The sequence below is a fragment of the Bos mutus genome, chromosome 13 (assembly GCF_027580195.1).
Source record: "Bos mutus isolate GX-2022 chromosome 13, NWIPB_WYAK_1.1, whole genome shotgun sequence".
NCBI classification, from domain to species: Eukaryota; Metazoa; Chordata; class Mammalia; order Artiodactyla; family Bovidae; genus Bos; species Bos mutus.
The window spans coordinates 9152652-9170966 of NC_091629.1; the positions used below are offsets into that span (position 1 = coordinate 9152652).

An 18315-nucleotide genomic window follows, 5' to 3' on the forward strand; every position below is an offset into this window, starting at 1 on the left:
ATTTGCCAGTGCTCCAGATTAAGTTTCATCATGTAATCAATGCCTAGAGAAGTTTTCTGAGCTAATTTTGAAAATCTGTTAGAACATTAAAAGCATCACTGTGCTGATGTTTGACGTCTACTAAAGCTTGAAGCAGAGTGATTAAGATGTAGTACTGATTTTTAAAAGTATATAACATTGCAAATTTGATAAAATAATATTATTACAAAAATTCAAATACATCTTTGCAAGTATAGTAACATTCTTTTAAACGGATGGACTATAACAATTTTTCTTATAAGTATAAAATTTTTTCTTATAACTCATAAATGAGTTTTTCTTTTAATTTTATAAATATATAAGTATAGAATAATTCTAGAGTTCAGCTAATAGTAAAGGTGATACATGAGGCTTTTAAAATGTATAATTATCTGTAAACTTAAAAACTGTATAGGTTTATCAAAGATAAAAGAATTATGAAAAGTTAATATTTCCTTTTATACCAGATTATTTTCCTTATTTGAATGTTTAAAATTAGGTTTAAATGGAATTATAAGAAAGTTTGTTATTTTAACCAATTGTTAAATTGTTAAAATGGGTCTAAAGTCCATATACTGTATTATGAAACACTATTAAACAGCATCCAGTCTTTTCATTTTGTCCTAGGAAAGTATGATCATAGTCTAGAACTGAAATACCTTTGCTGTTCTCCACAGACACACCTGCAGGATCCATTTCTAGAGCATTTCTTTGGGCACTTGGGATTGTTGGGCAGTTTTAGTCAGTCTGTTGTTGGCCCATCAGTCAGATGTTATATACTGTTCCAGGCAACTATATAGTTAAAATACTTGCCAGTTGTTTTCAACACATGCCTACTATGAGGAGTCTATTTGCATTGGGCAATTTTAGACAGCCTTATAAGTGATGGCTTTCAGGAAACACGTGTGCTCAGGCACGTCCAACTCTTTGCTAGCCCATGAACTGTATAGTCCACCAGGCTCCTCTGTCCATGGGATTCTCCAGGCAAGAATACGGGAGTGCATTGCCATTTCCTTTGCCATCAGGAAACATTAGTAAAGTCAAATAATGATAATTATTTGGTAATGAGGCTTGAAAGAGTTTTAGCTTCATTCTGCTCATTCCTATGGTTGCCATACTGCACCAGGAATGTGTAGGCTGCCACCCTTATGGCAAAAAGTGAAGAGGAACTAAAAAGCCTCTTGATGAACATGAAAGAGGAGAGTGAAGAAGTTGGCTTAAAACTCAACATTCAGAAAACGAAGATCATGGCATCTGGTCCCATCACTTCATGGGAAATAGATGGGGAAACAGTGGAAACAGTGTCAGACTTTATTTTTTTGGGCTCCAAAACCACTGCAGATGGTGACTGCAGCCATGAAATTAAAAGACGCTTACTCCTTGGAAGGAAAGTTATGACCAACCTAGATAGCGTATTCAAAAGCAGAGATATTACTTTGCCAACAAAGGTCTGTCTAGTCAAGGCTATGGTTTTTCCTGTGGTCATGTATGGATGTGAGAGTTGGACTGTGAAGAAAGCTGAGCACTGAATAATTGATGAGTTTGAACTGTGATGTTGGAGAAGACACTTGAGAGTCCCTTGGACTGCAAGGAGATCCAACTAGTCCATTCTGAAGGAGATCAGTCCTGGGTATTCTTTGGAAAGAATGATGCTAAAGCTGAAACTCCAGTACTTTGGCACCTCATGCGAAAAGTTGACTCATTGGAAAAGACTCTGATGCTGGGAGGGATTGGGGGCAGGAGGAGAAGGGGACGACAGAGGATGAGATGGCTGGATGGCATCACCGACTCGATGGGCGTGAGTTTGAGTGAACTCCGGGAGTTGGTGATGGACAGGGAGGCCTGGCATGCTGCGATTTAAGGGGTCACAAAGAGTCGGACATGACTGAGCGACTGAAATGAACTGAACTGAACTGATGGTGCTTGAGAGTGGGCAATGGGAAACTTAAAAAAAAAGCCTAAAATTTATTGAAATTCATTGTTTTGTTTTGTTTTTTAAACTGAGATTCAGTTATCTATTGAATAAAATTCTCCAGTTCTCTAAATTTTATTATGGTCATTCTGCCAGTATTTTCATTGTCTTTATGGAGGAAAAATTTTTCAGAGATCTTTACATTGGCAATTTTGTTGATATCATCCTCATTTTTTTGTTATGTTTTATGATTTCCTAAAGTAATTCACCTAGCCCTTTATCACTGAAGCAGACTTAAATTGATATGGGAACATTTATTTACACACTGCTAGCAACTATATGGGAGTACTGTTTGAGAGTATCCTTTGACACAGTTTTAGCAAATATTATGTGGCTATGTTGACTTGTGAATTTAATGAACAGGAATGAGCCAAAACTTGATTCAATAGAAATGGAATTTAATAAATAGAAATTATCATCTTGAAGGAGATTGTATGCAAGACTGCTATTTCACCTCTGTTATCTGAACTGAGCCATATTTCTGTCACAGATGAACCTACTTTTTCTTTTCCAAAGTTTTAATATTCTAACCTTTGCCTCATGCCTTGGAGCTTGTCACAATGATCCATTCCTGCAGCCTGAATTTTTTTGAATAGTATCTCACTGTTAAAATACTCAAGTTTTTGAGTTCCTTTAAGCGCATTGGTTGCTATGCAGGAGCAATAGGATTTATATTTATTCTGCTTGTATTCATTACTATTAATCACTTAGAACTTGGAAAATGGAGAAAAGGCAAGACTGCCTATCAGTCATTGAAGAAAGTGAGACCGAATATTCTACCTTATCTTTTCTGAGGATCAAGGTTGGTGGAATTCACTGCCAAAATTATTGAATTTAGCCCTCAAAAACTTGATTCATGGTTTTTATTGCTTTCATATTTTATATACTTTTTTGTCATCAATCTTAAGTTTATGTTGGAGTTTTACTCCTATACTTACCCAGCAACTAGGAAGAAAAACCCCTTTAATGTAAACATTTGAGATTATAAATGATATCATGTCATCTTATTTTGCAATGTCATTAATCCTTATTTCATAATTTTAATAGTTAACAACTTCATCACAGGGTTATTTTAAATATGTTTTAAAGATATGCTATGCAGTTGCTTTTATGGATGCAAGCATAAAATGGGAATTTATGAATCAGATGAATCAGTTCAGTTCAGTTGGTAAGTTGTGTCCAACTCTTTGCAACCCCATGCACTGCAGTATGCTTGGCTTCTCTGTCCATCACCAACTCCCAGAGCTTGCTCAAATTTGTGTCCATCGAGTTGGTGATCATGAATACACTGAAACAAATATGGTAGAGATAAATAGATGACGTGTGATGATGACAATGATGTGTGTATATGTGATATGATACTTACTACTAGTCTCCCTCAAGGACTAAGAATGGTCTCCCTCAAGGACTAAGAATGGTATGTGGATAGGACATTGAGAACCTTAAAAAAAAAAAAATCAGCTTCGTAAGTCCCTTCTTGATGGTGAAAGCCAGTGGCAAGAAAGGGTACCAGATGAGGAAATGGGCTTGTGGAAAAACTTTTGCTGCCAGGGATCTGCTTTTTTCTTTTTTAATCATAAACTTGATAACTAAAGCCCCAGGGAAAGCAAGAGAACTTTCTATACTTTGATATTTTCCAAGGAATATCTCCAGCTATGAATTAAAGAAATTCTATGCTGATAGGGAGCAATGTAAAATTGAGCATGCAAAAAAGTGTATGTACGCATAACTGATTTACTTTGCCTTTGGACACCTGAAGCTAACACAATATTGTGAATCAACTATATTCCAATAAAAATGTTTTAAAAATTGTGTGTGTATTAAAAAAAATACTTGTTATTGTCACTAAATTAGAATTAAAAGTTAAAAAGGTATTGCTATATTGGGTGTATTTTGAACACTTTTTTACCCCATGAAAAGAAAGCTTGTTGTTAGAACAAATGCCAAGGGATCTTAAGTTGTTTCTGAATTTAAACTTTACTTTTTATGATAACCTGAAGATTATCATTTAATTTTGGACACAATACAGAATAATTCAGTGTCATAAAATGTACTAAATGACAGTTCTTATTTATAACACATCTAACTTAAATATTTATATAATTTATTATTTTATTGAAAATGCTGTTCTATTACATAATGGCTAAAATGTATCCATCTGATTTTTAAGACCAAGCTTTGAAAACTAAATATGGTTAAGTAATTTCCTTGACAAACAAAAACAACTTTTTCTGTATGTACCACAAATGCTTTTTAGTAGCTGAATATTTATAAACAATAATTATGGGCCCATTGAATAGTGTTACCATTTGTATTGCAAACAATTTTATTTACACCTCAAACAATATATCTATATGACTCATTATGCTCATTTGATTTTTCTCTTGCTTAACATTTGCTTTCCCTGCTGAATATGAAGCAAAAGCAAACTAACGACTGTCCCCTTGTGTCACCATGATGCCAACTCTTCATCTAAATTACGTTTATAGAATTATTCCAGGTAGTACATTCTCAGAACAATTTTCTGTTATTTCAAGGATTTCAGTTATGCCTCTGACTATATCTATAAGCAATCATTAACATTCTTTTTTCCCACTTAATTAGGGTAAATTTCGGAAAAGCTGTAGGGAATAAGAGCTTTCTTAGATTTCATAATTAAGTCTGTCAATGATGTGACAATTAAATTTAATTTCCAAGACAGCTTTAAAATACCACTAAATAACTTGGGTAGATAGACCTTCACAATCATCATCAATGTCATTTTTTCATTCTTCTTGACAAATGGGGGTTTACCAAATAGAGTAGGAGGAAATAGTGGTTCCCAGATAATACACTATAACCTTGTCAAGCATTGCAAAAATGTATGAAAGCCCAGAGAATATTCTGTGCTTATTTTATAAGCTTCTGAATAGTGACAGTCCACTGGCATAATCTGTACTGCAGTGTACAGGACAGCACTGGGACTCAGTATTGTTTTCCACGTAATCCTGGGGAAAACTGCGGCTAATTGACCCAATTCTTTCAGGAGAAAAGCACTACAAAAGAGGATTTCTTTTAAATTCATTGAATTACTTATTTGGGTGGGCAATCCCAGTATAATGTTTTTCCTGGATACCATCTTTGCTGAGTTATAACTTTCTAAGTTATGTGAGATAAACTGGGTTGTGGATTACAGTCCATATTAGTATTATATGGAGTACACTCAAAATTAGTTATTTTACTGGGGAATATATCGAAATAACAATATCAGCCAGACCATTTGCAAAAATAAATGGTGCAGTTAAATAGTTCATTTTTTAAACAAAATATATTGACCCAATGTGGATATGGACCTAAATTATCGCCTGGTGTATTGAATACGTTTACCAATGATGGTCTTGTTTCTAACAGCTCACTTCCTCTCATTGGTCTCTGACTTGGATTCTACTTCCTCAAACATAAGCAGCAGAGTTTTTCTTCCAACGAATAACCAACATGCTTGTCAGGTATTTGAAAGCACATGGCATTTGAATTACTTTCCACATTTGGGAACTTCGTTATTATAATTGTGTGGACATTCATTATTTTTCACAGATTACATTTTATTACTTCTCCAGCCAAATGAATGGCAAATTAATGGTTGGCTTTCAAACTACCTGTGGTGGCCCTATACAGCATTTATGGCAAAACACTGCTGGGCTCCAGAATCGTTGGGAGAGGAATGTCATCAAAATTCAGAGTCCCCAGAGGTTTCAGGTATGTGTGTTGTGTTTTCTAACTGTCTTTGAAGGAAAAATGATAAAGTACAGATGTTTAACACCAGGTGATTAATCATCCCAGTTGTCTGAGGACTGAGGAATTTGCCAGAACTGTCACGTGTTGAAACCAAATAATTCCAGGAAGTTGGGGCAGCCAATCATCCTAAAAGACAGTTTTAAGAAGTTTAAAATGTGTGTATCAAAACTAAATTTGTTATATACTGACAAGATGGCATCCCACTCCAGTACTCTTGCCTGGAAAATCCTATGGATGAAGGAGCCTGGTAGGCTGCAGTTCATGGGGTCGTGAAGAGTTGGACATGACTGAGTGACTTTACTTTCACTTTTCACTTTCATGCATTGGAGAAGGAAATGGCAACCCACTCCAGTGTTATTGCCTGGAGAATCCCAGGGGCAGGGGAGCCTGGTGGGCTGCCGTCTATGGGATCACACAGAGTTGGACACGACTGAAGCAACTTAGCAGCAGCAGCAGCATATTGATATAAGTAATATGACCTTCTAATACTCTTCCTGATTTCTTGAATCCCCTCCACTTTCCTTTTTCTCTCATTATTCCAATCTTCTTTCATTTCATTTTGCATTCTTAAGAATTTGAGTCACTTCTAGTGAGGTGGCTGAATCTAGAGTGAGGTAAGTCAGAAAGAGAAAAACAAATATCGTATATTAATGCGTATATATGGAGTCGAGAACAATGGTACTGATAAACCTATTTGTAAGGAGCAATGGAGATGCAGACACAGAGGACAGACCTGTGGGCACCGTGGGGTTAGGAGAGGGCAAAATGCATTGAGAGAGTAGCATTGAAATATACATAACCATTTGTAAAGTAGATAGCTTTGGGGAAGTTGCAGTGTAACACAGGGAGCTCAACCTGGTGCTCTGTGACAATCTAGAGGGGTGGGAGGAGGGGTTCAAGAAGGGACACATGTATACTTCTGGCCAATTCACAGTGCTATGTGGCAGAAACCAACACAACATTGTAAAGCAATTATCCTCCAATTAAAAAAAAAAATTGCTTCTGTTTCACAATTTTCTCAAGCTCTTGAGAGAACAGGATTGTCTTGGGTAATGAGAACATAGACTGTTTTCAATACTAATACCAAATGCTGCTGAAGTGGAATCATTGTCACATTCATTTCATGGTTAAACTCAAATTATTCAATACAGCCTTCATCTTCCAAAATAATTTTGAGAATTAAAGCCAATGTAAGCCTATAGAAGACATTTATTTATGCAGCCTAATAAAACTTATGTATGATGGAAATTATAATCTAATACCTATTATAGAAGTTCTTAGAAAAATAGTGCATACTTTAACATTTTGGGCAGCCAAGCAAAATTTTCCTGTTAAAAAAGGGATCTTAAAACATTTTATTCTGAACAAATAGGCTTTTTAAACCTGGTTTGTGACTCAATTTAGCCCAGGTAGGTTTCCTTTATCATCTATTATTAGAATAATATAATAATTTTATAATTTTGATATAGAATAGAAAATCATCCTATTCTATAGAATCATTCTATAGAAAATCATCTGATATGTGATAGATGTAGCACTTGCCTTAATAGAGAGAGTAAATTGTATTGAATTTTGAGTGGCTAAGAGGGAATATGGGAGAATGAACAGGACCTCTATTACTAAAATTGAATGATAAGATATAAGAATGGCACATATTCTTAATTGATCTGTCATAAAATCACTAAAGTTCAGAATTTTCAGCCTTTTGTAAAATCAAATGGGAATCTAAAGAAGATGAAAGAAAATAATTTAGTAGATAGTTAGGTGACTCCTGGATGATGACTTGAGGAGAACTGTACAGCTGGAAGCATAATTCTGTCATTTGAGGCTTTGTATCCTCTTGAAATCCAGTATTACTGGTGTGTGTGTGTGTGTGTGTGTGTGTGTGTGAGTGTGAGGTTGGGGTGGTATTTTAAGCCATCGGCATGTAAGTCTTCCTATAAAGGACTCCTCAGGCACAGAGACAAGACATCTTGAGTTCCTGCCTTGGTGGGGAGTGCTCTGCAGAGTGAGAACCACAGACAACAAGAATGCATCCCATTTGTTGTGGATGTTCAGGTGTCATTAACCAAAGGAGACATTTCTAGTTTATTTATTATATTACTACTTTATTTTCTTACTTCCCTGTATCTGTCTCTCTTCTGTAACAATAGCAACAAAATAGAGCCAAGAGTGCCTCTGAGGGGACACTGACTAGATGCCAAAGGATGAGCTCGCTGAAGTCCCTCTGTCTGCACGCTTGTCTAAACCTTAAGGACTGCTATAGGCCTCTTGTCTGTGTGTAAACTTTATCGGTATTTATACACCTTTTCCGACTTTGAAACAGAGTGGGTGATTAAAAAAAAAAGTCTTAAGCTATCTTTGTCAAGCATTGTGCCTTCTTATTTTAGTACAGAGTCTGCCTGTCAATGCAGGAGATGTGGGTTTGAGCTCTGGGTCAGGGAGATCCCCTGGAGAAGGAAATGACAACCTACTCCAGTGTTCTTGCCTGGAAAATCCCATGGACAGAGGAACCTGGTGGGCTATAGGCCACAGGTCACAAAAGAGTCAGACACAACTTAGCAAATAAAACTACAACCAAAAGAAATACTTTGGTCAAGGTCTTTATTAGTAGCACGACAAGAGATTTGATGTTGGATACAAGTAGCGGGAACCTGCTACTTGTAAGTTAAGCGTTTTAGGATAAATTCTTTGCTTTTCTCACTGTCCATTCCCAAATAGCATATTGTGGGGGTTGATGATTAAATATGTGTAGTAGATAACTATAAAACTTTAAATTCCCAAATAGATTATCTCCAGGGCAATTCAGTTGTAGCAGAGGAAGTGAGATTATTCACCTGAGTGCTTTAAAATGCAGCAGTGTCTTCCACCAAAACAGATGCCCATGGAGCATATTAATTTGATTCTCAAAATCCTTCATTGCTGATATAAAAACAGTGCTTCTACCTTAAAGGCATTGCTAAAAATTAGGAAACTGTATGACTCTCATGGGATCCTCTGGCTACACCGATCTTTAAGATCTGCAGGTATGTTTTAGCTCTATCCTGTCAGCAAGTGAACAGATACTCATTTGCTTTTGTTGAGCTGGGTCACAGAAATGTGCTGTACTTGTAGTACTGCCGGCCTCTATGTAGTAGCCCTTTCCTGAAAAGCTTTAGAAAGAGGCTTATTTGGGGGCATTTTGTAATCAGCGTCTCCAGACAGTATCTGCTGCCTCATCAATTTACAAGTCTCCTAGAATTATTCTAGGTTTATTTTTTTGTTTGTTTTTCTTGGCAGTTTCCCATGCATGCTGCCTTGATGGTTGTAAAGTCATTCATGCTTGCTTTAGAAATACTTACATAGATTTTAGTCCCAGCTGGACGCTGGCTTAGCATGGGTTTCTGAGAAAGCCTCTGGATCTGGCTCTTGTGTGGAGACTGTCACCTTCACCTGTAAAGGACTAACTAGATCCATCCCTTGTTAACCTGAAGTGTATGTTAATTTCTGAGAGACTGCTGCTGTATAAACTAGGAATGGTGTTATGCATTTAGTCCACAGAAATGGCAGTGTTTCAAAAAATTTCTGAAGGTGTTTAAAGAATAACATCTAGTATTGACTGAGTGCTTACTGTGTGTAAAGAATTGCATTTAGTCCTTCGTGTACACTATCTTATTGGCCCTTCATGGCAGTCCTCTCAACTATCATTTACCCCATTGTTCACATGAGGATTGTAAGCTTTATTTTTTAAAGATGTTTTGATGTGGACCATGTTTAAATTCTTTACTGAATTTATTACAATACTGCATCTGTTTCATGTTTTGGTTTTTTGGTCCTGAGGCAAATGGGATCTTAGTTCCCCAACCAGGGATTAAACCCAGGCCCCCTGCATTGGAAGGCGAAGTCTTAGCCACTGGAGCACCAGGGAGGTCCAGAGGACTGTAAGCTATAGAGAATGAAATAATTTACCAAATCCCATACAAGATTACACCATAGGGTAGTTTGATTTCAGATCTCAGTCAGTCACTGAGCCACGATAATTTTTTATCTAATAAAGCCACGTAAAAATTTATAAAATATAGAAAAAAAATCCAACCTCTAGATTTGGTCAGATCTGATGTGACTTGTTAAAGAATCCTTTGTCTACTGTGTTAGATGAAACATTATTATGCATTGCATGGTGCTAATGAACTGCGATCACATTTCTCAAAATTGCAGACAAAAGCAATTAATTTTACTCTTGTCTTAAAATATTCACAGAAGCAAAGAATAAACCACGCTGAACGTATAGTAGAAATTTAGCCTCAAATTCAGATGAAATCTCCCCTCATCCCTGTTTTTTTCTGGTTCTTGAAGGGATTTCCCCCATTGGTTTTATGGGTAGGAAGGAATAAATACTATGTTACTAAGTATATCATTGACTGTTATTTCCAAGTTGAATGTCTGGATTCTTGAAATCAGTGCCTGAATTTTAAGACGATACTGAAGCATTTTTAATATGCTATTATCTACTTGTCATTTCTCTGATATTCCACTTAGAAATGTCAGAGACTTCTCATCACTCTCGCATTCAGAAACAATAGGCTTTATTAATACAAACAAAAGATGTGGTTAATAATGATGAATATAAATTATTAACTTACTGCTACTCTCAAACTTTTCAAAATCATAATTTGAGACATTTTATCTTTTAATTCAAGAATACTTACTGTGTGAACACATGATGATGAAAAGACTACTGTCATCATCTTGTGTTTTATATATTTTCTTGAAAAAGACCATTAAATGCATACTACTAATTAGGAAAATTCTCATACAGAAGATATAAATGCAAGGGTTTCTGTTCATGTCTTTACTAGTATAATCCAAGTGAGTTTATATTCATTGTTCACCTGCCATAAAAGTTTCATTGAAGATTTAAATTGAGTATTTCCAGCACAAAGCCTCCCTTCCAAGCCATCTTCTCTTAAAATGTTTGAGGTGAAAGGAATTTGTCTCACGTTTTCCATTGCATCAGTGCAGGCCGTACCTGGCTTACGTGATGGTGTCAAGCTTCTAACTTCATTATCCGCGCTGTGATCTGCTTTTGATTTGCTACTTTGCTGTTGTTTTCTTTTCTTTATTTTGGCTGTGCCCCTGAGGCACTCAGGATCTTAGTTGCTTGATCAGGAATCAAATCGTTGTCCCTTGGGTAGTATACTCATTTTCACTATATTGATTCTTCCAATCCATGAACATGGTATATTTCTCCATCTATTAGTGTCCTCTTTGATTTCTTTCACCAGTGTTTTATAGTTTTCTATATATAGGTCTTTAGTTTCTTTAGGTAGATAAATTCCTAAGTATTTTATTCTTTTCGTTGCAATGGTGAATGGAATTGTTTCCTTAATTTCTCTTTCTGTTTTCTCATTATTAGTGTATAGGAATGCAAGGGATTTCAGTGTGTTGATTTTATATCCTGCAACTTTACTATAATCATTGATTAGTTCTAGTAATTTTCTGGTGGAGTCTTTAGGGTTTTCTATGTAGAGGATCATGTCATCTGCAAATAGTGAGAGTTTTACTTCTTCTTTTCCAATTTGGATTCCTTTTATTTCTTTTTCTGCTCTGATTGCTGTGGCCAAAACTTCCAAAACTATGTTGAATAGTAGTGGTGAAAGTGGGCACCCTTGTCTTGTTCCTGACTTTAGAGGAAATGCTTTCAATTTTTCACCATTGAGGATAATGTTTGCTGTGGGTTTGTCATATATAGCTTTTATTATGTTGAGGTATGTTCCTTCTATTCCTGCTTTCTGGAGAGTTTTTATCATAAATGGGTGTTGAATTTTGTCAAAGGCTTTCTCTGCATCTATTGAGATAATCATATGGTTTTTATTTTTCAATTTGTTAATGTGGTGTATTACATTGATTGATTTGAGGATATTGAAGAATCCTTGCATCCCTGGGATAAAGCCCACTTGGTCATGGTGTATGATCTTTTTAATGTGTTGTTGGATTCTGATTGCTAGAATTTTGTTTAGGATTTTTGCATCTATGTTCATCAGTGATATTGGCCTGTAGTTTTCTTTTTTTGTGGGATCTTTGTCAGGTTTTGGTATTAGGGTGATGGTGGCCTCATAGAATGAGTTTGGAAGTTTACCTTCCTCTGCAATTTTCTGGAAGAGTTTGAGCAGGATAGGTGTTAGCTCTTCTCTAAATTTTTGGTAGAATTCAGCTGTGAAGCCATGCAAATCAAAACCACTATGAGGTACCATTTCACACCAGTCAGAATGGCTGCGATCCAAAAGTCTACAAATAATAAATGCTGGAGAGGGTGTGGAGAAAAGGGAACCCTCTTACACTGTTGGTGGGAATGCAAACTAGTACAGCCACTATGGAGAACAGTGTGGAGATTCCTTAAAAAACTGGAAATAGAACTGCCTTATGATCCAGCAATCCCACTGCTGGGCATACACACTGAGGAAACCAGAAGGGAAAGAGACACGTGTACCCCAATGTTCATCGCAGCACTGTTTATAATAGCCAGGACATGGAAGCAACCTAGATGTCCATCAGCAGATGAATGGATAAGAAAGCTGTGGTACATATACACAATGGAGTATTACTCAGCCATTAAAAAGAATACATTTGAATCAGTTCTAATGAGGTGGATGAAACTGGAGCCTATTATACAGAGTGAAGTAAGCCAGAAGGAAAAACACCAATACAGTATACTAACGCATATATATGGAATTTAGAAAGATGGTAACGATAACCCTGTATACGAGACAGCAAAAGAGACACTGACGTATAGAACAGTCTTATGGACTCTGTGGGAGAGGGAGAGGGTGGGAAGATTTGGGAGAATGGCATTGAAACATGTAAAATATCATGTATGAAACGAGATGCCAGTCCAGGTTCAATGCACGATACTGGATGCTTGGGGCTGGTGCACTGGGACGACCCAGAGGGATGGTATGGGGAGGGAGGAGGGAGGAGGGTTCAGGATGGGGAACACATGTATACCTGTGGCAGATTCATTTTGATATTTGGCAAAACTAATACAATTATGTAAAGTTTAAAAATAAAATAAAATTAATTAAAAAAATAAAAAAAAAAAATCCTTGTCCCCTGCAGTGGAAGCACAGAGTCCTAACCATTGGACTGCCAGAGAAGTCCCTATCTTTTTTTTTTTTTTTTTAGCTTCACCTAACAGAAAAAAATGAGGTGGGTATTTGGAAAAGGTTATTTGACTAAGTTTTGGAGAAAACAAAGAATGTTAATCACTTCTCTTAGAAACGCAATTACCATATCACAAACAGCCTCTGACTACAGGGCCTGGTTTTTAAAAAATTATCATGGGTTTCCATGTTCTTTAAGGGCTTCCCTGGTGGCTCAGACAGTAAAGAGCCAGCCTGCAGTGCGGGAGACCCAGGTTTGATCCCTGGGTTGGGAAGGTCCCTTGGAGAAAGAAATGGTAACCCATTCCAGTATTCTTGCCTGGAAAATCTCATGGATGGAGGAGCCTGGCAGGCTACAGTCCATGAGGGTCACAAAGAGTTGGACATGATTGAGCAACTTCACTCACTTTCCACATTCTTTAGATAATTCACTCATCCCCCTTTTCAGGATCCCAACCAAAATCCCTGGAAACTTTTTGTTTAAATACATTTAACTGGATTATCTCCTTGTACCTGGTGGGTCTTTTGTTTCCTAGCTACGTAGATCCACAAGTAATTTCCCTACAATTAGAGAAGCAATTCTTTTCCCTAAGAAAACCTTTGCTCTTGCAGTGCCAGTGGGCTTAAATGATGGCCGATTTTCATACTAGCTTCTCTTCAGTTATACCAAGTTAATCTATAATTTAACTGAATCAAATAAATAAATACACATATTGCAAACTCTGAAGAGAGGCTTGAAGGTAAGAAGGTAATTTAAAAGCTACTGCAGGACTTCCCTGGGTGGTCCAGTGGTTAAAATTCCAAGCTTCCAATGCAGGGGGCCTGTGGTTCAATCCCTGGGAAGGGAACTAGATCCTACATATTGCACCTAGGAATTTGCATGCCGCAACTGAGGCCTGGCAGAGCCAAATAAATAACATAAAAGCTACTTCATTAGATCAGGTGTGAAGATGTAGGAGAGGAAATAGCAATGGAAAGGAAAGAGGGTTAAATAGATCTTGATCGATTGGACATGACTGGGGGAGAAAGTGATGCCAAAGGTCATTTTGGAGTTTTGAGCATTGCAGATGGCAGTCTCCTGGTACCATTTTCAGAGGATGAGCGTCAGGGCAGAGGTCCAAGTTGAGAGGAAAGAACATCTTGAATTAGAAGTGACTTTCGTGTCACCTGACTGAAAATATTCAACAGATGGTAGAGATGGGGAAGGAGAGCTCAAGAGAAAGAGGTTGACATTCCTGATATAAACATGTATTCATGAGCCTGGGTGACAGTTAAAGTCCTGAAGATGAATGGGTTTGTGGGGAGAGCATGGAGGAGAAGAGAGACTGGTCAACACTTATTTCCACTTTTCTGTTTAAATGTGGCTGCTGCAAGTACCTTATGACACCTTGAAATCCTAGTATCCAAATATTAATTTTTGGTTATCCTTGATCATTGTAATACTATAGAAATGTTTTCAGTTATACTAAAATAATTGCATTTCAACTGCTGGTGCACTGGGATGACTCGGAGGGATGGTACAGGGAGGGAGGTGGGAGGGGGTTTCAGGATGGGGAACACGTGTACGCCTGTGGCGGATTCATGTTGATGTGTGGCAGAACCAATACAATATATTTAAGATTTGAAAAATTTAAAAGAAAAAAAAATTTTTTTGAATGTGGCTGCTATAGGTAAGTGTTCAGTTCAGCAGGAACTAGGGACTGTATCTATATCAATAGGCTTTCAAGAAGAATAAAGTTAATCTGTGCAGAGTAGATTTTTAATTAGTAAACACTATACAGTAGCTTAAATATTTTAATAACTCTATGCCATAATCAGATCAGATCAGTCGCTCAGTCATGTCCGACTCTTTGCGACCCCATGGATCGCAGCATGCCAGGCCTCCCTGTCCATCACCAACTCCCGGAGTTCACTCAGACTCATGTCCATCGAGTCAGTGATGCCATCTAGCCATCTCATCCTCTGTCGTCCCTTCTCCTCCTGCCCCCAATCCCTCTCCCAGCATCAGAGTCTTTTCCAATGAATCAACTCTTCGCATGAGGTGGCCAAAGTACCAGAGTTTCAGCTTTAGCATCATTCCTTCCAAAGAAATCCCAGGGCTGATCTTCTTCAGAATGGACTGGTTGATGCCAACTATATAGGTCAAGTGCAGTTGTGTAAGTGATGACTCGTTTGTTACCTTGCATACACCTTATCATATAGGTAATAACTATTCTTATCAGTACCTTTTTACAAAGAAATAAACTGAGGCACAGAAGTGTTAAGTAACTTCTCCAGGCTCTTCCTGCTGGGAAGTGGTGTATCTGGGATCTAAATTCAAGTAATCTGATTCCAAATATACACTTTAATCACTATGCTATGGGGGCTGCTCAGGTAGCTCAGTAGTAAGGAATCTGCTTCGCAATGCAGGAGACATGGGTTCAATTCTTGAGTCTGGAAGATCCACTGGAGCAGGAAATGGCAACACACTCCAGTATTCTTGCCTGAAGAATCCCATGGAGAGAGGAGCCTGGCAGGCTACAGTCCATGGGGTCACAAAGAGTCAGACATGACTGAGCATACACACTATGCTATGCTACCTTCATATGAAGCCATCCCTACATCACAATTTTTGATAGACTTTTTCCATCATGGTCCTGACTTGTAAGTAGTCCCATGGTTATTCTAATTTATGTGAAGAGAGGATGACTTTCTTAGGGCTATATATTGACAGTTCACTGGATACATTATGGACATTTTTCATCACATTTTTAACAGACTAGTAGACAATCTCTGGCTTAAAAGGAAATATATTAGGACATCACGTTGTACAGGAACAAAAGAAAATGCAGGACAGCAAAATGATCTGCTAGGGTTTGTGATACAGACCAAATGTTCATCTAAGAAGCAGTGTGATGTCTTGAAATAATGTTTACATTATGAATAAGGTTGAGTCATGCACACAGGTTTAATGCATCCATGAATTAAGCCTTACACATTATTGATATTCACTAGTGAGGACAGGAGAATACTCTCCACCAATACACCAATGTTTTATTGATTTAAGTGAAAGTGAAGTCACTCAGTCATGTCTGACTCTTTGCGACCCCATGGACAGTAGTCTACCAGGCTCCAAGATCCATGGTATTTTCCAGGCAAGAATACTGGAGTGGGCTGCCATTTCCTTCTCCAGGGCATCTTCCCAACCCAGGGATCGAACCCGAGTCTCCTGCATTGCAGACAGACGCTTTATTGTCTGAGCCACTAGGGAAGCCATTGATTTAAGTAATTAGGATTATTTGATCTTTCCAAGTTTCTCAGATTCATTATGCTAGAGTATTTCCTCTTGGTGGAGACTTGAGCTGGCCTCCCATCACAGTACAACATTTGGTCATTTTAACAGTAAGTCACCGAACAATGATTTCCAATTAGTGTCCCAAGCTATGTTTAGATAATGGCAGAAAATGTGCAGGAGGATAGGACAAGGACATTCAAGATGGGGCTTTGAGTAAAATTCAGAGAACCAGAGGTAATGACTTTGATCTGCTCTTTACTTTTGCTTAATGATGCAGAATACTGAAAACCAGAGCTTAAGATGGAGTGAGGCTCCCAGAACTGGTAAATGCTAAGCAGTATGAAGGCATAGGAACCAAACATGGAAGATGATACAGGGAAGAAACCAGGTGGCTGTTGATTCATTTCACAAATATGTTACCTAACCTATTCTAAACATGTGAGATACAGAGAAGACTGTACATTTTTGGTTCAGGTGTTTTTTGTTTGTTTGTTTTGTTTTTAAACTTTTTATTTTTTATTGCTGCTACTGCTAAGTCGCTTCAGTTGTGTCCGACTCTGTGCAACCTCATAGACGGAAGCCCACCAGGCTCCTCCATCCATGGGATTTTCCAGCCAAGAGTACTGGAGTGGGGTGCCATTGCCTTCTCCGATTTTGTATTGGAGTGTAGCCAATTAACAATGTTGTGACAGTTTCAGGTGGACAGCAAAGGGACTCAGCCATACATATACATTTATCTAATCTCCCTCCAACTCCCCTCCCATCCAGGCATTTTTTTGTTCTTCAAAGTATAGATCTCTCTCCACTTGGAATTGGCATGGTCACCCATGTGCTTCTAGGAAGTATCATGTTTCTTTTATTTGTAGACTCTGTGCTACAAGACTGTAAGAAAATACTGTCCCTTGTTCTTTATTTTTGTTTATTTTTCTTGTCCAGGTTATTTTTCAAGGCCAGATGATTTCAGCTCAGGATGAAGTCATAGCTATTGATGATCTATCTTTCAGCTCAGGCTGCTTGCCAGCAGATGGTAAGATATTTTTCTCATTCTGATCCTTATTGTATAATAAATTCAGTTCAGTTTAAACATTGTGTAATGATTTTGATCTGCTCTTTTATTTTTGCTTAATGTTTTAGAGTGAACTATTTTCTATTGTCCTTATACACTGTGGTACAATGACTAGATTTGTGCTAGAGGTGAACACAGGCTACTATAAAGAACTGAAGTGTGTAATTTAGTCTCAGATTTGGAACCCTATAGCAATATTTACACTGGTTAGTTAAATCTTACCCAGAGAATTCTATGCTTTCTAGGGTATCAGGAGAAAACTGGCCCCCATTGATTTGAAACAGTCTTCTTGGAGAATCAATTAAACTAAGCCACTGAAAGACACAAATGGAGAAGTATATTAGTTATAATCTATTTTCTATTTAGACTGAAACAACTAGATCAATAAACCACACATCAGATCTAAAAAATTATCCATATCAGTCCTGTGATTATATTAACTGTGTAATATTCAATTCACCATTCACATTGTTCTCAATAGGAAAGTTCAATGTTTAAAATATAAGTTGGTAAGGATGAAATTAGTCTAATATGCAGTAATAACATTTATTTGATATATTTGAGTATAGATATTTGATAGAATTTTTTCCTTTTGAAATTTTATTATGATATGATAGAATCAAGAAAGCTATTTTGTAGAGAGGGTTCCAAGTTCTAGTTGGATACAAAGAAATGGTAGTTGTGGTTAAAATAAAAATGTTCCAGTAACAGAAGAAATGTGGTTAAGAAAAAAATGTTCCAGTCTACCTAAGAGAGACCAAGGAAACTTGATAAAGGATGTTTGCATTGTGCTTTGATACTTAAAAAGCACAGCCATTAAAAAGAATTCATTTGAATCAGTTCTAATGAGGTGGATGAAACTGGAGCCTATTATACAGAGTGAAGTAAGCCAGAAGGAAAAACACCAATACAGTATACTAACGCATATATATGGAATTTAGAAAGATGATAACAATAACCCTGTGTACGAGACAGCAAAAGAGACACTGATGTATGGAACAGTCTTATGGACTCTGTGGGAGAGGGAGAGGGTGGGAAGATTTGGGAGAATGGCATTGAAACATATAAAATA

At 37.2% G+C, this 18315-nt stretch overlaps 1 protein-coding gene across 1 annotated transcript in view; it reads left to right on the top strand.

Annotated features, from left to right (window-relative positions):
* The window catches only part of MALRD1 (MAM and LDL receptor class A domain containing 1), a 576646-nt gene that overhangs the window by 12523 nt on the left and 545808 nt on the right, over window positions 1–18315 (top strand). The window contains exons 3-5 of the mRNA XM_070382053.1: window positions 5381–5475; window positions 5564–5725; window positions 17114–17204. Of these exons, the coding sequence (XP_070238154.1) occupies window positions 5381–5475; window positions 5564–5725; window positions 17114–17204 (348 nt within the window). The remainder of the gene's footprint in view (window positions 1–5380; window positions 5476–5563; window positions 5726–17113; window positions 17205–18315) is intronic.